Here is a 24,838-nt window from a genome sequence, read left to right on the forward strand (position 1 = left end):
TGTACCAACTTAATTGTGCCAATTGAATTGCAAATGGCTTGAGCCGCTACTCCAGTACTTGCCAGTACTCCGGTTGCTGAGTATAACTAGGCAAATGGCTTGAGCCAGTTGTGCCAGTACCCCAGATACTGAATAAAATATGTGTATAGTCCCAAAACAGTTGTGCCAGTACCCCAGTTATTGAATATAAAATGGGAATAGTCCCAAGCCGCTTGTGCCAGCACCCTGGTTGCTGAGTTTAATATGGGAATCAGCCCCAGGCTCTTGTGCTAACACTCCGGTTGCTGAGTATAATATGACAATTGGACACTTTTTCAACCATCGAGGCACCAGTTGCCCCCAACCTCTAAAAAAGTCAGTCTGAATTAAAGCTGCTCATTCATTAGATTTTCTGATTTCAGAGATTTAAAAAAGAGTGTTTTGTTGAAGTAACTGTTTCTACTATCCAAAGAAGACGTTCTACTAGATTCTGGACCATTGATGCGATTTGATTGCTTTCAGTGAGAAGAGCATATGTGAGGTCAGGATCCCCAACACCCTAACTCATCCCATCATTATTGCATTATTTGAGTAATGTTCTAATCCATATTATAAGAAGCAAGAACTACTCAACTGAGTAAATAAAAAATACTGTAAGAAATAAAGGTCAGTCAATCTGAAAAATATCAAGAACTTTATTAAGCGCAGTCGCAAAGACCTTCAAAAATGTTATGATGAAACTGGCACTAATCAGGAAGGCCCAAGGAAAGGAAGAGCAAGAGTTACCTCTGTAACTTTGGGCGAGGCACCAGTCCACCAGTTGTAGGTCATGACTAAACATTAGAATTTTAATAATATTAATAACATATTGATATCTTCAGCTCTTCGCTTTGTAGTAGAAAGGATTTGGAGATTATGTTAATTCTGCCCTTACGACTCTCTTACTGCACTTTGACTGAAATCTCTCTGCTCTCTTTCCCTTTTTTTGGGAGGGTGGGATTCCTGTCTCGGCTGGATTGGTGGGATGTTTTATTGTTGGCAGGATTTCCTCTTCGCTGGAGCAGTTCCTTCCTCCTCGTGCTGGCCTGACCATGTGGAGACCCAGTTAAATACGCATAATATCTCTAAATGTGACTGTATACAGTTTTGCCTTCACAGTCTGATATTAAATGAAAAAATATGAAATATACTTCTTCACTTTAAAACTTTAAATAAACAAGTTAAACAAACTCAAATGATTTGAGGAAACTGATTACCTTTAACTATTTAATTTTAATTTTAATTTTAATTTAATTTTAATATTTAATTAATTTTAATAGCCTCAAATGAATTAAGTTTTTAAAGCTATTTTGGCACCGCTTTAAAATAAGACTACCTTTATAAAGGGTTTATAAATGGTTTACAATTAGTTTATTAATAGTTACTAATTAGGTTGTAAATGCCTTGAAAATCATTAATAATCAGTTATAACATGTACATGGCATGTACAACCTAATTAGTAACCATTAATAAACTATTTGTAAACCATTTATAAACCCTTTATAAAGGTAGTCTCATTTTGAAGTGGTACCGCTATTTTTTTAGTTAATTTTAATACTGTGTGAAGTTGAACAAACATTCATTCTCAAAATTATTCATTCACATAAATTAGCTGTAGAGTGAACAGTATTGAGAGCACAGCCAATAGGAGTTACTGCAACAGTTTAGAAAAATGATGCTGCTTGTTCTTACAGCCTATAACAACACAGAGACCAAGCAGTTATTTATGATATATGAGCTACAAGTTTACCTATAAGGTAGCCAAGGGGGAATCACTACACACTGATGGTGAGTGTAAGTCAGAAACTGTTGGACACACCCAGTATGCAAATTTTGCCAGAAGCCAATAGAAAAGAAGCTGCCAGTGGAAACAGACTAAAATCAGTTATTATAAGTTGGTTTAACTCAAAGATCTCAGTTTGGATGTATATAAGAGTTGTGCCAACTCAATAAAATTAAGTATGTCTGCCTTAACAGAAATGCATTACAACTTAAAACTTTTTATGTTGGGGGCCAGAAGGAGAAATATATTTGAAGTTACGGGCCACAGACTCTGTAATAAAACAAATAATGAAAAATACCACTTTAAAAATACATTTTCCTGATTACTTTCATTTACACATTATTTTACATGACTTACTATCTTTATCTATCTTTGACAGTGTTGTGTAAACTAAGATTTTTCAAAGTGATGTTTCATTTCATGATGTCTCTTAATGTTAAACTCCTTAATTACGGCAACTTTTAGACTCTTTTGCCCGTTTTTCTGCGCTACAACTGAACACTCTCGCCACTTTTAGACTCTTTGGCCCATTTTTCTGCGCTACAACTGCGCACCCTCTCTGCTTTTAGACTCTTTGGCCCGTTTTTCTGCGCTCAAACTGCGCACCCTCTCCGCTTTTAGACTCTTTGGCCCGTTTTTCTGCGCTACAACTGAACACTATCGCCACTTTTAGACTCTTTGGCCCAATTTTCTGCGCTAGAAATACGCACTCTCTCAGCTTTTAGACTCTTTGGCCCATTTTTCTGCGCTACAACTGAACACTCTCTCCACTTTTAGACTCTTTGGCCCATTTTTCTGCGCTACAACTGTGCACTCCTGACACCTAGCGTTCAAACTTTGAATCTCACATTATAAAATCCTGTTTAACAGCGGGCCAACTTTCATTATATTTCTTAAAATACCTCGCTGGCCACTCTAAAAAAGGAACCGTAGTTTGGACACTCCTGCCTTCATGCAACTTAAATTCACTGTTTTACACAACTTCAGCAAATAAAGTTAAGCTAACTCATTTACAACTATTAAAGTAAAATAAATATGCTGTAGCTTTAAAAACTTCCTATTAAACAGCCTCAACTTATTATTTAATTTGAGAAAACTGATTGCATTAAATTATTTAAGTTACACTAACTCAAATCAAACACTTAGAACAAACACTTTTTTTAAATAGCAGCTATAAATGCAAAAAGGCAACAAATCATTTTTGGCTTAGTTTCATTTTATCAGCATAAGTGATGCCAAGTTTCTGTAATAATATTTAAGTTATGTTAACTTTATTAGTTCAGAAAGAAATGCAAATAGATTTTACAGTGTTTCAATTATTATGGATTAAAATTTAACCCATCGTTTTTGGTGGGGAGCCACAGATAATGGCTTGACCCATCAACAAGACAATGCTAGACCTAATGATTTGTGTGTATTGACTGTTTGCACACAGACTAAAACCAAAAACCAAAACCATTTGAAAAGAACTGAAGCATGAAATTGGCTTTAACCCGTAGCAGTAGCGGCTCAGCGGTTAAAGCACTGGGTTATTGATCACAGGGTTGTGGGGTCATTACCCACCTCCCCTAAACTGCCACTGTTGTGCCCTAGAGGAAGGCCCTTAATATAGTCTACTGCAGGGGGATGTAGCATAGCTGACCCTGCAGTCTGACCCTGAATTTGTAAACTGGAAAAGGCAAAGAAGAATAAGATATGATTATTCTGTTCATCATATATACTAGTGTAGTTTCAATAATTCAGTTGAAAATAAGAAGTTGTCAGCAGAGGGAAGCATGAAGTACTGTAAGATTTTCCGGAAAAAAAAAAAAAAAAAACACTATGCTGACTTTAGACTTAAAAATCTTATAATGAATATACTTTACTTTAAGCTTACTTCTGCTGACACATTTAAGGATATGTGGATTTCATTTTCCAGCAGGACTTGCCACACTGCCCACAGTGCCAAAAATAGACACTATTTCACTATTTTTGGGGGGTTTTATTGGCTGTGAGCCATAATCATCAACAATAATGAATAATGAATAAATGTGTAATATATCTATATATTATATTATATATATTATATAAAATATATAATATATATTTTGTTTTTTCGGTACATTTTCGGTTGACAGAAAAATTACAGAGGCTGGGCATTCTATATAGCCTCACTTTTATTAACGTCATAATAACAATAAATCTTCATTATAATCATGTTTTGTTTTTGGGATGCAATATTGTAACAGGGTTCGAGCTCTTTTATTAAATGCGTGAAACCAGGGTTCTCTCCTAGTGTCAACATGAGAGATTCATCTTTTAGATTTTGTTGGAAAAAACAAACATTGAGCCTGTTTGTGGTGCTTTATTAAAATAAAATAAAAAACCTTACTTTAACTGCTTAAACTATACAAATATTTTTTTAACTAAGCATATTACTGGATGCATTTTTGTGTTTGAGTTCTTTTTAAGAAATATCAGCGTTAGATTGTCAAAATTTAATTATATTAAATAATTTTTAATCACTTAAAAATTAATTTAAATTATGATACATTTTTTAATGATGGAATTTCCCAGTATTGTTGTGAGGGGACAGTAATAAAATAAAAAACTAACGTTTTTAGAAGCGGTCTACATGCCTATCTACATGGGTGAGCGAATACTTACTATATTTTTATTAAATTATTCTTATCTTGGGCATTTTTAATGTTTTTATGTGAATACATTTTTTATTTGACTTTGTATTGTAGTGCAGTTTAGCAGTACTGCATTTTTTATATAAAATATGCTTTAAAATAACAATGTTATTATTATTATTATTATTATTATTATTATTATTATTATTATTATTATTATTATTATAAATATCTTACTTAAAAGTTCATTTTCTATCTTATTTAGCCCATTAATCCTCCGTGTTTAGTATCATGCATCGCATGGCCCCGCCCACTGACGTCCAATCCAATAGAAACTCAGCTGAGGCGGAGTTTGAAGGAGGCTCCGCCCACCCACGACTTTCGCTCCTGCAGTGAGACGCGCGCTGGCTCGCATTTCCCCGCTGCCTCTCGGATTGTGTGTGTGTGAGAGTGTGTGAGAGTGTGTGTGAGCGCCGGAGAGCTCTGGTGGGATATCCAGCGCAGCGGAGGGTCTCCCAGCATCAGCGGGGAGGTGATGTGACTCCGGGATCTGGGCGAACTGGGAGTTTATTCAGCTCTGGAGGAAAACTGGTTTCCAGTCTGCTGCTTACTGGGACTCGTACTGAAGCCTGACTGGGTCTAGACTGTGATACTGGAACGATCACTGGGAACTGTGGAAAGGAATCGAGGAATCGAGTGAGTCGTTAATGATGTCCTGTTCATGAAAGAATCCTTGAGATAAATATTTTTTTAAATCGATTTAATCGAACTTTTTGGTTTTGGATACAGGATATTCGAATCATTTAACGTTATTGAATCACAAGCATCTATAGTAAGGAAATGACTCTTTGAATCAATGAATCGTTGACTCGAATATTCGATTAGTTGACACATATTCGATTCAGTAAACTGAATCTTTTCATCACTAAGCTTCAGTTAAAGAGCAGTTAAGCTGAAATAAATCATGTCCAGCAGAAGTATAGAGTGGGAGCATTTCGAGGAGCGTGAGAAGCCCCGCCGGCCCTCGCGGGGCAGCGGAGGGTCCCAGGCCGTGGCCCGCGGGAACGGATCAGTACCGAGTCCCGCGCACAGCGCGCACTGCAGCTTCTACCGCACGCGCACCCTGCAGTCCCTCACCACCGAGAAGAAGGCCCGGAAGGTGAGGTTCTACAGGAACGGGGACCGATACTTTAAGGGCCTGGTGTACGCCGTGTCCGGGGACCGGTTCCGCTCTCTGGACGCTCTGCTCATGGAGCTCACGCGCTCGCTGTCGGATAACGTGAACCTGCCGCAGGGAGTCCGCTTCATCTACACCGTAGACGGGGCCAGGAGGGTCACCAGCCTCGACGACTTACTGGAAGGTGAGAAGAAAAGAGGAAGCTGAGTCTCCTGACCTCTGATGACCTCTTCAGAGAGGGAGCATCCATTCACAACTCATTCACTTACTCCCAAGTTCACTCACTCACTAGTTCCCTTACTCATTCATTCACTCACTAGTTCCTTTACTCATTCTCTCACTCACTAGTTCCCTTACTCACTTACTAGTTCCCTCATTCAGTAGTTTCCACACTCACTCAATTACTCAATTAGTTTCCTTTCTCACTAGTTTCCTTACTCACTCATTCACTTATCAGTTTTCTTACTAATTATGTCCATGTACTCACTTTCTAGTTTCCTCACTCATTCACCCACTAGTTCCATCGTTCGCTCATTCACTCACTTCCTAGTTCCCTTACCATTCACTCACTAGTTCCCTCACTCGTTCACTCACTAGTTCCCTCACTTACTCTCAAGTTCTCTTACTCACTCACTAGTTCCCTCGCTAGTTCTCTTACTTACTCACTAGTTCCCTCGCTAGTTCTCTTACTCACTCACTAGTTCCCTCGCTAGTTCTCTTACTCACTCACTAGTTCCCTCACTAGTTCTCTAACTCACTCACTAGTACCCTTGCTAGTTCTCTTACTCATTCACTAGTTCCCTCGCTAGTTCTCTAACTCACTCACTAGTTCACTCACTCATTCTCTTGCTAAATTACTCCCTGGTTCACTCACTTACACTCCTTTACTCACTCGTTTACTCACTCACTTTTGTCCATACACTGGATTACACACTCATTCACTCACACACTAATTTATTTTTCATTCACTCTCTCAAGAGGCTAGGAAACTCAACTATACACTCAGTTACAAGTTACATACGAGTTCATTTATTCTTTCACTCACTCACTTACTTACTCACTCACTCACTATTTCATTCACATATTATTAAGTTATTATTAGGCTACAACACTGCTATACACATCTTAGGTCACTCCTTTATCCTTCATTCTACTTTCTCTCTGGTTTACACCCTCAATGCTTACTCACTCACTAGTTCACTTACTCATTTACTCACTTAGTCATTTTTGCACTAGTTTACTCTCATTCATTTACCCACTCACTCACTCTCTCATTCACACACTGGAGCAATCCCTTGTTCACTTACTCCCGCATTTGCTCCCTCACTAGTTCACTTTCTCATACATTCAAACTCTTGTTCACTCATTGTTCATATGCTATCTCACTCTTTTATTTACTAATTAGCTAAATTATTAACTTATGCGCTCACTAAGATTTGTTTATTTATTGCCTCATTTAAAGACTTTATCTTTTTGGATTGGATTGTTGGTTAGTTGCTTATTTGTATGGTTGTAAGGTCTGAGCTCTGGAAGCTTCAGGACTTCAGGGCTGAAGTTTACGTGTCTAAGGCCAGAATTCCATTACGATTCTTTGGATTGTGGGAATAAACATGGCAGAGCTCCAGTGTCTGCAGTGCGTCGTTACATAAGAGTCATTACTCAGTACATCTTCAAAGCATGCTTACTGGCCAACGTCTTCAATATCATTAGGGATGCACAGTGTCTTTGACCACTGTTTCTAAGCTGATTGTATTCGTTTTTAATTAACATATTTTTCTCACTATAAGGCACACTTGAAATCCTTTAATTTCCCCCAAAATCAACAGTGCACTTTTTAATCTGGTGCGTCTTATATGTGAATTCTACCAGTCAAGTATTAAAAAGCAGTAAAGCCAGTCTGCTGAAGTACAGCGTTATACAGGAGTTTCAGTAAAGTTTCTCCAGCACTAAGGCTGAAGCAACAGCATTAGCGTTAGCAGCTAACCGCAGCACTAGCTCTTTTGTCGTTCAGAGGCGAGTATATTGGACTGTAGTCTGCGTGTTTACCATGTTAAAACCAGCTAACGGGCTGAACTGCTAGCTGATAGCGCCCTGGGTTACAGTGTAGAGCTACCAGGCGGCATTTACTAGCGCTAAACGCTGCTAACCTCGGTTAGCACTGCTGCGTTAATGTTTACCTAGGCACCTCCAGCAATTAGAAGGGAAACATGGTGACACCCTTGTTCCTTACTGTTGCTCCTAAAAATGCGCCTTATAATCTGGTGAGCCTTATGTATGAAAGTAGACGAGAAAATAGACATTCATCGACAGAGCACTTGATAATCTGGTGAGCTTTATAGTCAGAAAATTACAGTTCATAAACGCCGCATTATATACACATTTATGTCCAAGAAAACCCAACACTATTTTCAATACATTTTTATATAATATAAACAGGACAAAGACCATTGGCTGTGTAAGGTAAGGATGCTGATAATTGCCACCCCACCTTATCCTTAACTCCCAAACTCATCCCAAATTTACTGAATGGAGCTCCGTCATTCTAGGAAATACAGTTCTACTGCTCCACAGATCAATGCTGGGGGCTTTATTATATCCCTCTAGCCCACGTCTCGCATTAGGAGGCATGGTTTCAATAGGTTCATGTTTCTTTATCTGCTCCAGAGAGTCCTATAGGAATATAAGAATATAAGAATATAATATGTCGATTTATTGTCCCACTTTTAGAGCACCAATGTTTCATTATTAATATTGATATTTTACAACACAAATCATTGCATTACATTTGGATCGAAAAAAATATGATATATCAATATATTGTCCCACTTTTAGAACACCTATGTTTTAATACTAATATTAATATCTGATGTCACATATTAAAACAGTAAAATCCGATCGAAACAATATAATATGTCGATACATTTTCTCACTTTTAAAACACCTGTGTTTCAGTACTAATATTGATATTTGACACCATGTATCAAAACAATACAATTCGATTGAAACAAAGTGATATATTGATATATCGTCCTGCTTTTAGATTGCCTATGTTTCTAAGAATGATATTTTGATACGTGATATGTTGATATATTGTCCCACTTTAGAGTGCGTATGTTTTAATACTAATATTGATATTTGATGTCACGTATTGAAACGATACAATTCAGTTGAAACAATGTGATATATCGATATATCGTGTCGCTTTTAGATTGCCTATGTTTTAATATTAATATTTGATGTCACTTCAATACGATACAATCGGATTGAAAGAATATGATATATTAATATATTGTCTTTTAGAGCGTCTATGTTTAAAACAAATATTGATATTTGACGTCAAGTATCAGTGCAATACAATCGGATCAAAAGAATACAGTATATCGATATATCGTCCTACTTTTAGAGTTTGATATTTTACATCACGTATCGATATGATACATTCAGATCAAAACAATATGATATATCGATATATTGATATATCGTCTCACCCTTAGTGTCTACAGACATTTGTACTGATGTTGTGTCTCTGTTCTAAACACAGTTGTTAAAGTAAGTTTGTACAGTTCTGCTGAGGCAGGATTTAGACGACACAGGAGTGCGAGACCTTCAGGAATGACCCTGGAATGCAGAGCCCTTGACTGCTAATGACTGTCTTTATGCCGAGCTGGTTGAATGGCATTGATTCATGGCCAGGGAGCAGCTGTAAGTGCTGGTGAGGTTTTGATGTGCCGGGTGTCCATTGGCTGTGAAAGCGGCTCTTTCAGAATGATGATTTCCCAGAGGCATGCCCTGCTCTCCGTCCACAGAGTGCTTTCCTTCCACACTTTGTCCTGTATGAAGCCAGCTCTGTGCTTCTGGAATCATTGATTGACAGCCATTTGCGGGCTGTCAGTATTGATCGTTTGAATGATCGAGTAATGTGGGGATTATTTCGATCAATAATTGAGATACCAGAGATTAGAAAGAAACAACACAGCAGTAACTGAACAATAACAAACCATGCACTGACTTTCTAGTGGACTTTATTGATAATACTGTAGCATAAACATTGCACATAGCCAGAACAACTGTTTAGAATGTCCTGAAGAAGAAAGTCATCACTGGTGTATTAAGTAACAGATGTTAAACATGTAGACCAGGGGTGTCCAAACTTTTTTTGTTGGGGGCCAGAAGGAAAAATATATGTGAAGTCACGGGCCACAGACTCTGTAATGTAAATAATGAAATATACCACTTTGAATAATACTTTTTTCCTGATTACTTTTATTTACACACCATTTTACTTGACCTACTGTCTTTATCTTTGTCAGTGTTGTGTAAACTAAGATTTTTCAAATTGATGTTTAATTTCATGATGTTTCTTAATATTAAACTCCCTAACTATGGCAACTTTTAGACTCTGTTTACCTGCGCTAGGAATGCGCACCCTCTCCGCTTTTAGACTCTTTTGCCCGTTTTTTCTGAGCTAAAAATGCACACCCTCTCGTCTTTTAGTGTTTTTTGCCCTGTTTTTTTGCGCTAGAAATGCGCACTCTTTCCGCTTTTAGACTCTTTTGCCCGTTTTTTCTGCGCTAAAAATGCACACCCTCTCGTCTTTTAGTGTTTTTTGCCCCGTTTTTCTGCGCTAGAAGTGCGCACCCTCTCCGCTTTTAGACTCTTTGGCTCGTTTCTGACACCTAGTGTTCAAACTTTGAATCTCACATTATAAAAACCTGCTTAACAGCGGGCCAACTTTCATTCTATTTCTAAAATACCTCGCGGGCCGCTCCAAAAAAGGAAATGGGCCACAAATGGCCTACGGGCCGTAGTTTGGACACCCCTGGTTTAGAATGTCCTGAAGAAGAAAGTCATCACTGGTGTATTAAGTAACAGATGTTAAACATATAGACCAAGGAAAACCAAAGCAATTGATGACAGAAACAGTGATAGTATTGTAAAGAAAAAAAACACTATAATCCACTACAAAAGCCATTATAATCTTTTGCTCATATAATTCTATCAGCTTTTTTTCTATGACAGCTTTTGATTGATCAGGAAAGCAGAAATGAGGCTTTAAAGACGAGCCTCAGTCGTATCTGTGATTGTCTTTTTCTTGGTTTGGCTTCAGCTTCAGTCAGTACTCAGCGTGGAGCTGCAGCCGCAGTAATAAGTTAATCTTACTGACAAGTTTTAGTCTGTGATCTGTGTAATCCTCTTTGAGCATCAAGGGTCATCACGCCTAAAACAGCATTCTCTCTATCTCTCTATCTATCTATCTCTCTATCCGTCTGTCCCTCTCTAACTCCATGAGGCCTGTAGAAAAATATGGCACCATACGAGGGTTTGGGAGCCACTGGTCAAAATATTTTATATTATTTTATTTTAAATATAATATTTTGGTATGAATAGATGAATAGATAAGTGAGTAAAAGATGACCTGATTTCCAAATGCCATAAAATTAAAGATGAAGCATTTCTTAAATATTTTCATATTTGGGCCTTTCATGATACTTACATTTTATAATATTGTGTCTCAGAAATAATAACAATGAATGAATTTATAGTTAAGGAGCCAGTGAACTATTGATAACACTATAGAATAATAGTGCTGTTACACTTTTAACAGAGTATAAACTACACTATGGAAAAAGTATTGGCAGTTTCTTAACGCTTAAATCAGTTGTCAGTTGTTATTTGTTAGTTTAGTCTCTGTGTATTTATTGTAGAAATGGTGTAATCTTGCCCAACCAGGTATGCAGTTATATTATACAGTATATAATGGTTGACTGCTGTTGTGATTCAAATTAGATAAAGAGTACTAAAAGTACATTTTTAATTTAATATACTTCATGAAATTACACATTAAATATGCTTTCTCTGCATTTCCAAAAATGTGTCTTGAAGCAATATGCTTTAAATTAAACACTTTGTTGATAGGAAATATATATATATATATTTTTTGCAATATAAAACATGTGTATTAAAAATGATGAGTTTCTTTGATTTTACCAAATTGAAAACCTCTGGAATATAATCAAGAGGAAGACGGATGATCACAAACCATCAAACTAAGCTGAACTGCTTGAATTTTTGCACCAGGAGTAAAGCAGCATAAAGTTATCCAAAAGCAGTGTGTAAGACTGGTGGAGGAGAACATGATGCCAAGATGCATATAAAAATTGTGATTAAAAACCTGAATTATTATTATTCCACCAAATATTGATTTCTGAACTCTTAAAACTGAAAGCTCTACATCTTTTTTTGTTATTTCAGCCATTTCTCATTTTCTGCAAATAAATGCTCTAAATGACAATATTCTTATTTGAAATTTGGAAGAAATGTTGTCTGTAGTTTATAGAATAAAACAACAACTTTCATTTTACTCAAATTTATACCTATAAATAGCAAAATCAGAGAAACTGATCCAGAAACTGAAGTGGTCTCTTATTTTTGTCCAGAGCTGTATGAAAGGCAATACACAGTTTAAAGTCTGTTGTAAATATTGAACAATACGTATATAGTTATATTATTTTAGATAGAAGAAAATGATAATTATTTTGTGAGTTATGTTGGATTGTGGGAGCTAGAAACATGACAAATGCTTATGATCTTTAGAGGAAGCGAAGGATGAATTCTCCCGGGAGCAGGTGGGAGGTGGGATTAAAGATTTGCCCCCATGCAGACCTCCTAATCTAATCCTATATTAAATCACAGACAGCAATTTAGCGCTGATAGGATTTATTGGGTAATTTACAGTATATCATGCTCGTGACAGTGAGTCCCAGCTGATGTTGTTTAAAGACGAGTCAATATGGAGGCTCAGCTGGACTCCAGAGGAACGACTGTTTAATACAGGGTGGTCCGGGGTCACTAGCGTCTGAGGAAATGTCGCACCTGAGTCCCACGTCTGGACTGTCTTCATGTCGCCTTCATGTCCCACAATCCCCTGTGCATTCGGTGTCACTGTTCTCATCAGTATGACCGACCCCATCTGGAACTTACCAGCTAAATTAGCCTTTTGTTAATTTATCCGCTTAATAAAGCCTGCAGTCTGGGGAGTCAGAATAGAGTCAGAATGGAGATTTTATTATCTTTAGACGAGACACTGACACTGACTTTAAAGATTATTTATACTGCTGTGGTTGAACTAGAGAGCTGTAATGTAGAGATAATGTAGAGCTTATCACTAGTGATGCTACAACACCAGGAAGTTGAAGAGTAGCACACGCCTCTTCCGACACATGTGAAGTCAGACTCCACCTCTGTTTGAACTGCTGCTGATGCAGCATTGCCGAGTAGCATCACAGCGCTAACGCTCGGAGGAAAGCGCAGCGACTCGGTTCTGATACATCAGCTCACAGATGCAGCCTTGTGTTGATCCACATTACCCTAGGAGTGATGAGGGGAAAGAGCACCATCTACTGTACCCACCCAGAGAGAGCAAGGCCAATTGTGCTCTCTCAGGGCTCTGGCAGCTGATGGCAAGCTGCATGACTGGGATTCGAACCAGCAATCTCTCGATCATAGTGGTGCTTAAGACCGTTGGACCACTCAGATTTTCAGAGAACTAAAGTAAACATGGAGGGGTAAACAAGAGGTAACTGCATGGCCTCCATTCACATGGTTGGGCACGTGCTTGTAAATGCACTTGTTGAAAGCTGTGCACCTCAGTCCAGCACAGTTTTGCACAGATATTTCCAGTTACAGCTGAATTCATGCTTTTAATCCCCGAAAAAATGCTCTTAGTTACCTTTTAAAAAGCCAGATTTTTATATGCCTGATTAAAGGGCCGATTACTGTTGTTTTGCTGTTTTTATTAGGTTTTGAGAGCTCGGCACTGAAACAGTTCTTACACAATCCAGACGTGAGACACCTCGTGGGTGGGGGCGGGGCTGGTGACGTCATGGGCCCTGCGTTGTTTTACATTGAATAGTCGAATTTGCAATGTAATTTTTTTTCCAATACTGTGCAGCCCTATTTGTAACCTTTTCCAGACTGATATATGAACATAACTAAGCAAAATTGTTAGCTGTGTTTGCACTCACTTAGCAACAACTTAGCAATTTGATGTGAAATACCACAACAACCACCATGGAAAAAGTAGAAATAGTGAACTGGGGCCAGTGTGCAACAAAATTTGTTAATCTAAAAAAGCTATCAAAACTTGAAGCTAACTCTCTATAGCATGATATATAGTTTAGGAAAAAAATAATTTTGGGATCTTTTGAGTCCCCTTAAATATATCAATAAAAAAACCACTGGTTTCAGCACGATTCCTGTGTGATCTAATTGCATGATATTAAAATCCTTTTTTTGTAAAGTAAATGAAAACAACATAGCCAGAATAGTCTTTAACTGACGCCTTTAAATATGCTTCTTTACATATCAAAAAATAATAGACAGCGTAATAATAAAAAAAAAGTGTTTTGTTGCCTGAAGACAACACCCTGCAATAGAGGGTTAACAGGTGAGTTAAGTCATCTGTGTTTGAACTTTGTAGGAATACCATGCCTCCCGTAAGCCTTGTAAATTTTGAGGTGGTCTCTCATGTCCCTTATACTGATTTTTAGAGCAGTAGAGCATTCAGTATGTTCTGGAGATGTTCTGTTCAAGTCATCTTAAACAACATCACAGTTTGGTCCTCTTAAAGTGTCTCAGGTTCTTGTTCTTGCCCGTATTCCTGTGTCAAGTGTGTCTGGATGGAATGACAGTATGAGGGTAGATCTTCGATGCCAGGGTTGAAGAATGGCCTATGATTATCTGAAGCTAATGCTAGGCCTGGTTTTGGTTTTTGTGGTGTAAAATAAAAAGAGTGTTTTTCATGCTGTCTAATCACCAAGCTGTCGTGATTAAATCACACGCTGCTGCTCCGTACTCTCTGGTGAATAAAGGATGGCTAATTCCTGCTACGTGACTCACCAACGCCTTGTGTTCTCTCCCTTCAACGAACTGCTGCAGCTCCTGAGACCAGAATCACTCTCGCTTCATACGGCTCTGTTACTGTTCAACGGGCTGTTGAGTCTGCAGTCGTTTTACTGAGTGGCTTTCTCTTAGCTGTTTTCTTAAGAGAAATTTGTACATATGCGACTGAAAGACCAAAGATTTAACCCGTAACTTAAACTTAACTGTAGCAGGATGTAAAGCTGTTTCTCTTACTGCATTAGTATCCATTACTGCTGGCGGTATACAGGTTCATATGGTGTATCGGAGGGGAATTTACAATCTACTGTACCCACCCAGAGAGAGCAAGGTCAATTGTGCTCTGTCAGGGCTCTGGCAGCTGATGGCAAGCTGCATGACCGGGATTCAAACCAGCAATCTAACAGTGCTATAAAAACTTAAAAGTAATTAAAACTGTCTGCAAAAACTGTCTGCATTTTTCACATACTGCTACAGTATTGTGAGTGATTTTAATACTGTAATGCCTCTAATGGCTTCAATAATAACATATTGTGAATTGATACTAAACTTATGTCTTACTTGTACAATATAGCTTTTGAAAATACTTAAAAATCTTTTAAATTCTTAAACATTGAGTATTTGATCAATTTTTGTGTTTATGGAACCATTTAAAAAGAAAGCAGTGTTAAAGTTGTTGGCATGTCTCTTTCTAAGGTCTATTGTTTATTCTTCAGCTGTTTTACTGATAATCAAGTCTGATTCCTTCATATGTGTAATTTTATGGGACAAAGTAAACCCAATAGTAATCAAAGTCTTAATTTAAAGTCGTAGTGTTTGATATTATATATACTCCTAACAGTACAGTAAGTCACAAACCTATATAAAATAAAAATACTGTGATGTCCTGTGAAATCATCAGAATCTTTAAAAAATCCTATAAATCCTATAATCCTATAAAAAATGTTTTGTCATACCGCCCAGCACAAGTGTCCATCCACTGATTCCTTGTATAGAAGCCATAATGGAGAATGTAGCATGAATGTAGCTTTAATGACACTGTTTTCTCAATTCTTCTTCAAGTACATCAGATAGGTTGGACAAGTTGATGTCCTGCAGATTCTCACAAAACTGTAAAACGGAACATTTTAGAGTGGCCCTTTATTGTGGCCAAGGTACACCTGTGTAATAATCACTCTGTCTAATCAGCACTTTGATATGTGAAGTGCTCACTAACACAGATTTAGACACAATTGTGAAAAACCAAAACCAAAAGTGTTGCATTTATATTTTTGTTCAGTGTAGTTTTATCTGCAGAATCCTGTAGAGACTGTTTAATCAGTGTTCTTGCACTGGGTCCAGAGTTGTAAGCTATAAAACATGTTCCTTCTGAGCCAAATCTGAACTAATGTGTTTATAAACCATGTGGAGAGGAGACGGAGAGATGAGGAAAGCCATTGTTTAAGAGAGGAAATGCTCCTTCATTCATTCTTTCAGTTCTTCTTGTGGTTTCCATTTACCCTCAGTGTGTGATCGGGGCTGAGCGGAGCTGAGCGATGCCTCGGGGAACAGGAATGTTAGTCTGAGAGCCGTTACTCTGGAATGCCGGAGAGAATACTTGGGACACTTTCCAATAACGCAAGAGTACGCGACGACAGAAGTGGCGTAGAGGCGACTTTACGACTTCAACTCGCCTCCATCGTTCCTCCAGTTAACCGTTCGAGAGGCTCTCTGTGTTAATAGTCTCTCTGAGTGGAAGCTCTCTGGGAAATTTCTCTTTGTGAACGAAATTCCAGTCTTCTGATAAGCTTCTGGAAGTGAGATAAAAAGCCTGTGTTAAAATTCTGATGGCAGATTTGTAGCTACAGTATTTAGCGCAGTTCCGAGCTGCTGGCAGCATCTGAAAGAAGAGTCTTTCATCTGAGATTCCTGGAGATATTTGATTCGGAAAAGCGAGGAAGTTCTGCAAAAGGAGGAAGCAGAAAGCAGAAAGGAGGTTAAGAGTGTTAAAAGTACAGTAAACGCTGATGAAGGATCAGTTCTTTTGCCGCTATCACCATATTTAGTGTATAGGGATATTGGAAAATATATAAATTGTATCACATTGTGATATTTAGTTTGCAATACTGTATCAATTCTTAAGAATTTAGATATAGATAATAGATTTATTGTAGAATATAGATTTTTAATTAGTAGATTCCATGTAAAGATAGTGGTTCATAAAGTGTTGTGTTTCCACTGTTCTGATTGGATACAAAGTAAACTTTTCTTTTACTCAACTTTTATAAATATGATTCTATACTACGATATATATATATGTGTGTTTCTATACTACGTCATTTTTTCCCCTAAAATTTGATATAAACACTCGCTTATTGCTTGCAGTATCGCAATATACAGTGATATATTGAACCATAAGCCCCGAACCAACCACAATCCTTTGATTCCAACCCTCTGTCAATGATTCCAATCATTTGAAATCAGATGGTTTTGAATGTTAGTGTTTAAGGGGCATAAACCCACTGGTTTTAGCTGACTTCACCCTTTGAAATTTGAAAAATGATAAAAAATGGGAGGGGGACTGGGTGATGTATAGGTGCGCAAGCATGAAACATCTGGCCGATGAGTTTGTTTGAACTATAATGAATGAGATTGAAAAAAAATAAAATTATATGTATAATGCTTCTCTGGTGAGCTTTTGTTTACAATCCTCCCCTGTCTCTCTCTGTCATGCTCGGCGTGACTTTAGCTTCCACCCGTTTAAATTTTTTCACCCGTTCTTGGGCTCCCTATCTCCTTAAAAGGCTGTGTTTTTCCCGGCTGTGTCCCAATTCACTAGCTGGGGCAGCGGTAATGTATTGGAGCGATACCCTGATGACACGGGTTTGATCCCGTGTGAGGACCAGTGTGTGTTTATTTATTTATTTTTTTCCTTTCTTTTTGGGTTTGCCTGCTTTGAGATCAACGTTTTCTGCAATTGGGTTCAACAACCCTCTGGGCTGGAGAGCTACAAGTCTGTAGCACTCCATCCTATTACACTTCAAATAACTTTGACGAATTTGAACCCTGGTTTAGGGTTTCTCACACATCTTCTCTCTCTTTGTTCTTGTCCCCCTGTAGGTGAGAGCTATGTCTGCGCCTCTAATGAACCCTTCCGGAAAATGGAGTACACCAAGAATGTGAACCCGAACTGGTCTGTGAATGTGAAGACGGGCACCTCGCGCTCTCTCTCCTCGCTGCCCACGCTGAAGAACGAGCTGAGAGAGAGGGAGAACAAGGACTTCATCAAGCCCAAGCTGGTGACGGTCATCCGCAGCGGCGTCAAACCGCGTAAAGCCGTCCGAATCCTGCTCAACAAAAAGACGGCCCACTCCTTCGAACAGGTGCTGACCGACATCACCGACGCCATAAAGCTGGACTCGGGCGTGGTCAAGAGACTCTACACTCTGGAGGGAAAGCAGGTAGGAGGGGGTTACTGTTTACTAGACTGTGTACAGTTTGGGTTGTATTTGCTCACTAAATATAAATTTATCCAGACTTTACAAACTGTACTTTGCATTTGTTCACATTTTTCACACTGTAGTTTGCATTTGTCTAGAGTAAAGTAAATGATGTGGGGTTGGTTGATGCTGCAGTTGGTCTGCAGGTTTAGGTTCAGCAAGAGTATGTGCTGAAAGAATGAGGTCAGCTGACTACCTGAATATACTGAATATAGACCAGACAATGTCAGGATTCATGGGGCTGGAATGGTGAAAGGGTTCAGGGTTCAGGGAGCATGAGATCATCATTTTCACACATGGATTGAGAGAGAGTTCACCACAGAGTCCAGACCTTAACCTCATTGAGAATCTTTGGGATGTGCTGGATGGAGAAGAGCTGCTTTGTGCAGCGGTTGGTCAGACTCCACCATCATCAATGCTGCTGGTGAAATCTTGGTGAAAAATTAATGCAACACTGGATTGAAATTAATTTTGAGACATTGCAGAAGCTTATTGAAACAATGCCACAGTGAATGTGTGCCGCAGTCAAAGGTTAAAGTGGTCTAATGAAATATATATGAGTGTGCGACTTAAGTGGTGGATCGTAGAAAAAAATGAAAAAAAAAAAAAAAAATTGCTCTTAAATATACTTGCATGCATATGTATTGTATGTTTAAATGGGTTTTTGAAGCCTATTTTTTAGAAAAAAAAAATTGTTTGGTTTCTATAAAAGTGGGTCGCAACTTAATGACAATGATAAAATAAATGTGGGTTCTGGGCTGAGACCAGTTGGGAACCCCTGTAATTATTTTATTATTATTATTTATTTTTTTTAAGGAGAAATCTGGTGTGAAATGGACTTGGGTTGTAGTGAAACGAGTATGATAACGAGTACAAACTTTTGTCACACCCAGCATTCCCTGTGCTTTTTGCGTATTTAGCCAATGCTGCCAACAGGCTTAACAATGCTAGTGATAGTGGCATTAAGTTACCCCTGCAAAGAAATAGCTATTTTTACACAATAAACAAGCTCAAAGTGGAAATGGATGGATTTCAGATATTGTTAAAAATATATCAAGAATATTAAAGCATTTCCACTGAATTAATTTTGCAGTCTGTTCCCCTCTATCCTACCTATTGGTTCATGCTCATAAATGAATTATCAACATCTGGAGAACTATCTGAAGGTACTGTGTGTATAAACAGTGTTTTTTAATAAACTATCTTTGCACTTTCAAAGCTCTCAGTGCCTCGTTTTAAATGTCAGGACCTTCAGAATTCTACCAATAAAAATGGGAGCTACTTTGAGTTTGTTAATGGTGTAAATTAGCCATTTGTTTGCATGGGCAACTCTATGCCCCTATCACTAGCATTGTAAGTCTTTTGGGAGCATCAGCTAAAAGTTTTGTATTTGGGATTGCTGGGGGTGAACAGAGGTGGAATATTCAACACAAGTTCTTACTTGTTATCATGTTTCAGTGCAACTCAAGTCCATTTCACACCAGATTTCTCCTTTAGTTTTGTTTTTCAAGTGATGCATACAGTTCTGTACTATAAATTGCATTTGTCAATACTTTTATCAATACACTACAGCAGTTATTTACTCTAGACTTAATGGAAAACATTATTATTTGTCCAGGCTTTATGAAAAGCATCGCTTTTATTTGTTCAGGCTTTACACACACTGCAAAAAAATCATTTTTGCTTGATTTTAGGTATAGACTATATATTTTATTTGTCCAAATCTGTGCATTTACATGTAACACATGTGAGTAGGAGAATACAGTGTTCAGACTCCTCACCTACTGTTAAACCTCCTTTGATACATAAAACCTTGGTAACACTTTATAATAACTTTCATTAATATACTATTAATGATTAATAGCTGTTATTTTTCATATGCCCGGCTTAAAATTCCTGTATGTATTTACTAGCGATTTATTAATGTTTAAATTCTGATAAGCTAATGAATTTGCTAACATTTTTAATACAAATAACTATGCTGATCAATAAGTGTCATGTGTGAGCATTTGTTAATAGTCAAATTCTGAAGAAACTACTGCTTTGTTCACATCTACTGATCATTAGTTAAATATATATATATATATATATATATATATATATTAATGAAAGTTATTATAAAAACTTTTGCTGCCAGTGTGTCCTTACTCTAAAATAGGCCAAAATAAATAGAACGTGTTTGTTTGGCTCCTTCTGACATGTTAACCTTTGCTTTCTGACAAGCAGAAGACATGTAGTGTCCTCAGATGTCCTGCTCTAGGGGGAGTAATTGTCTCCTGATAGCCAGACAATACATTATACAGCCTGCATCCATGACAGTTCCCACAGGGGAGCGTTGAATTATAGGGTTGTGGCAGTATTTACATATAGATAGTTCAGCTGGATGAATCAGCAGCTATTACTGAGCACCTGCACCCGTTTATACCCTTAACCAGCTGAGCTCAGACGGATGGCAGGGGGACGTGTGTAAGCAGTGTTAATGCAGGTCATGCATGAAAACTGTCACAGCGTCTTAAATACATTTTACAAGGATCCTACAGTGTTTTAGAGAGGGTGTGTCCATGCTATTGGGGAAACCACACAGATGATGGGGGTGTATACTAGTCTGGAGAGGGTTGGGGTTGAGGGGACCTAATGGAGCATCTAGAAAGAGAAGATGAAGCCATTCAGACGTAAAGTACGTTGGTAAAAAGGTAAAAACACGTGGGTGAGGGCAAGTGTGTGTTCTTTTTGCTGATCTACTAATGCAAATTGGAGCAGCCTGGTGGCCAATCTTCATTAATTGCACATTGCACCAGTAAGAGCAGAGTGTGAAGGTTCAATTAGCAGGGTAAGAGCACAGTTTTGCTCAAAATATTGCAATGCACACAACATTATGGAGACATACCAGAGTTCAAAAGAGGATAAATTGTTGGTGCACATCTTGCTGGAGCATCTGTGACCAAGACAGCAAGTCTTTGTGATGCATCAAGAGCCATGGTATTCAGGGTAATGTCAGCATACCACCAAGAAGGACCAACCACATCCAACAGGATTAACTGTGGACGCTGTAAGAGGAAGCTGTCTGAAAGGGATGTTCGGGTGTTAACCGGGATTGTATCCAAAAAACATAAAACCACGGCTGCTCAAATCACAGCAGAATTCAATGTGTTTCAGTTTCATTGTCCAACCACTTTAACCGTAGCTGATAAAAAATATTTATCTATTATTACCCTTTGTTACAAAAGACTTAATACTGCAGATTGTGTGGTCAGGGTGTGAGGACTTTTGATAGCATGTCCAATAGTTTGGGATGGCAGAAGTATGTGGACGAGCATTGTCTTGTTGGAAGGAGTGTGTGTACAGAAAAGGAAGGTCCACTGGTTGCAGGACCTCATTAATGTGATGTTGATCTGTTAATGTAATTGCAATGAAGAGTGAAAACCAAATGTGATCTGACATAGTTCAAAATTGCAAACCACTTATTGACACCAGACTTTCATATAACTTCTTAGAAGCTCCTGTGTTTTCTCTGCAGATTACGACGCTGTTTTAGTGCCAGGATGTACACTCTATCATCCCAAACAACAAATCCTCAGCATTTTAGCGCATGCTTACATTTCTACTGGTGTTTACAGCTTATAAATATTTGAGTGAGTCTGTTCAGTGGTGTCGTTACACAGCAGAACGGAGGGAGATAAGAGGGGAAATCAGGGCAGCGCTGTGCATCCCGCTGGCCCAGCGTTCAGGGCGGAGGGCTCTGAATCGCTGTGGATCATGGGGAGTATACAGAGACACAGATCAGCTGCAGTGACTCACTCACAAAATAATAACCCAGAAAACCCAGCAACAGCTGAAATCCTGCTTCACTTACTCAGACTCTGATTCATCCAGAGGGAAGTGTCGAATTGCTGCGGTATATGGAAGGATGATAAAAGTTAGCAGGAACAATAAATGAATAAACATTTAGACTCGTATGGGAAACTTTCAATCATATTTATTGAGCTATGCCTACAGAAGTACACAGGTTGCACCAGTAAGAGCAGAGTGTGAAGGTTCAATTAGCAGGGTAAGAGCACAGTTTTGCTCTAAATATTGCAATGCACATGACACCTGGTTTTAGAGCACAATAATTTATTGTGGTGACGGACAGTTCTGGTGGAAACAGGAGAGTTGAGGTGCACATTGAATTCTGCTGTGATTTGATCAGCCGTGGTTTTATGTTTTTTGGATACAATCCGGGTTAGCACCCGAACATCCCTTTCAGACAGCTTCCTCTTACAGCGTCCACAGTTAATCCTGTTGGATGTGGTTGGTCCTTCTTGGTGGTATGCTGACATTACCCTGGATACCGTGGCTCTTGATGCATCACAAAGACTTGCTGTCTTGGTCACAGATGCTCCAGCAAGACGTGCACCAACAATTTGTCCTCTTTTGAACTCTGGTATGTCTCCATAATGTTGTGTGCATTGCAATATTTAGAGCAGAACTGTGCTCTTACACTGCTAATTGAACCTTCACACTCTGCTCTTACTGGTGCAATGTGCAATTAATGAAGATTGAACACCAGGCTGCTCCAATTTAGACATGAAACCTCCCACACTAAAATGACAGGTGTTTCAGTTTCATTGTCCAACCCCTGTAGAGTCAAATATTAATATTTTGAAGTGTTTAATAGCTCAGTAAAACACTGAGCATTACAATAAATACAAACAGCAATTTTACAAAAAGCAGTTTCAGCTTTTACGGCCCTGTTTTACTTAAAACATCTCTTAATCTCTCCTCCGCATCTGAGTTTAATAGAGTTATTTTTTCTAGTTCTCATCATATTAATCAACACCTGCTTTGGTAAATTACTGGTAAATGTGGTAAATCAGGTGAGCTGCTGACGGAACTGAACATATCTTTATACACATGCTGACTGAGGAGCATCCAGGAGAAATCTGGAATCTCTACACTTTGCTCTTCAGCTTGGCTCACAAGATATAACATACGTATAGTTAAAAACGAGAATTCCTTGTTACGTTTTACTGTATTTATGTTTATTTGCATCTGTTTAAATCATATGTGGTGCTTTTTCAGGTAAAATCACTCATATTGCTGAGATAAATGGATTAGTGTAATTTGCTTTGGTACCTTAAACTGTTGCACAGTACTGTATATACTGTATTGTAGCTCTTTCTACCTCTGAAATCCTCTGAAGGGGAGGTATTAGATTGGTATGATCTACTGTCCTATAAATATATTAAAAAAGAAGATTTCATTTACGAAGTGGCTAAAAAAGGATAAGTGGCTTCAGTCCAAGAGTTTTCGCAGTTTCTGCTGAGTCAGCTGGCTCTTATTCAGCGTATGCTGGAGGCTATAGGTTAAAGCATCATGTGATTTAGTAATGGAGTATATACAGCACGGCACACTGCCTGCATTTACGTAAATGTGGAAAAAACAAAACAGAGCGAGAGAAAAGCTCTCTGTTTGCTGTTTACCCCACAGATTTTACTTAATAATTGAAATAATGGGGTATTTAAATTAAAATATTTTTCTTCTTTGATGAAAATGGCATTTGCAGTCTTCTATGGAATACAGTACCAGTATTTTCTTTCTTTCTTTTTTTCTTTCTTTCCTTCTTTTACATTGTTAATTTAATACTGAATACATTAAAGTTGTTCTCTAAACGAAAAGTATTAAACAATTCAGAATATGTATAAAGATGATAGTTTTTAGAATTTAGATATTTGACCAAATTTTGTCCAAATGAACTAAAATAGCCAGAATAAAAAAAAAATGTCTGTTTTTTTATTGTATTTAGTATACATATTTTTATTAATGCTATCTGGCCTGGAGACTTTTATTATGAAGGCTAAAATGGTTGATTACCAAAAATGCAGCTGGCTAACTGGTTTTGTTTTTCGCTGGTTAGATATGGTAGGTTCTGCTGTATGATTTGATGTCAGTCTGTTACTCTAATCTTCAGCAATAAAGGTTAGAAAAACCAGCAGGTAGTTACTGGGATTTGAGTGTTGCTAAAATATTGAAAATGTGTTTATTATAGAAATGATAGAAATCTTCTACTGCGGCAAATATCGATCCGGCAAATAAATATTGGGTAACTTAGCTAACAAAGTTAAGTAAAGCTAAGCTAAGTAAGCAAAACTATAAAACAAAAAAAAAAAAAACTTATTTCAAAGTCAAACCAGCACTGGATATTAATATTAATCTACATAGAATTCCCTCCTAAAAACTGTTTATTTGGGTGAGTAAAGTGCTTCTTTTTATTTTACAGTAAGCTTAGATTTCTAATTTTTTCCAGCACTAAGGCTGAAGTGTTAGCATTAGCGGCTAACCGCTAGTGGAACCCTACTAAATGTTTCAGTAAACATTTGCGATATCATCTAGTCGTTTGTCCCATGTAATGCTAATGCTGCTCCAGCAGTGCTAGCCGGGGTTAGCAGCAGGCTACAGGCAGATAATACTCTCCTATGAACAGGGAAGGCTGGAAGGCTGAGTGCTGCAGGGTCTTTCTCTCTCTCTCTCTCTCTCTCTCTCTCTCTGTTTCAGTGTTTTTGCATGGGGACTCCTCCTCCCACTGAAACACTGCACCGCCTAGATCTGCTGGAATTATTCAAAACCACCCAAAAACACTCGCAGCCAAAACCGCACACAGAATGATTATGGTAATATCCCAAATGGGTTGGCACGAGTCGAGCATTACTGCTCCAGGCGATGTTTTGATTTTTATCTCTGTCTGTCTTGTTCTCTCGCTCTCTCTCTCTTTCTCTCGCTCAGAGGGTGACACTGATGATTGAAAGAGAGAATGGTTTATTCTCTGGGTCTTATTGGATTTTCCTTTATTCTTAAAAACTGTGATTTTCAATGTGCCAGAAAGAAACGC

The 24,838-nt window shown here is 38.1% G+C and overlaps 1 protein-coding gene across 6 annotated transcripts in view; it reads left to right on the forward strand.

Annotated features, from left to right (window-relative positions):
- The first annotated feature begins 4,820 nt into the window (after nucleotides 1-4,820).
- The window catches only part of dclk2a (doublecortin-like kinase 2a), a 115,557-nt gene continuing 95,539 nt past the window's right edge, over nucleotides 4,821-24,838 (forward strand). For all 6 annotated transcript variants that reach the window (XR_002651879.2, XM_022684435.2, XM_022684437.2 and 3 more), the window contains exons 1-2: nucleotides 4,821-5,777; nucleotides 17,591-17,931. Coding sequence is in view for 5 of the 6 variants with exons in the window: in XM_022684435.2 (XP_022540156.2) it covers nucleotides 5,381-5,777; nucleotides 17,591-17,931 (738 nt within the window). In the remaining variant the exon portion in view is untranslated. The remainder of the gene's footprint in view (nucleotides 5,778-17,590; nucleotides 17,932-24,838) is intronic.

This window comes from Astyanax mexicanus, chromosome 7, assembly GCF_023375975.1.
Source record: "Astyanax mexicanus isolate ESR-SI-001 chromosome 7, AstMex3_surface, whole genome shotgun sequence".
Taxonomy (NCBI): Eukaryota; Metazoa; Chordata; class Actinopteri; order Characiformes; family Acestrorhamphidae; genus Astyanax; species Astyanax mexicanus.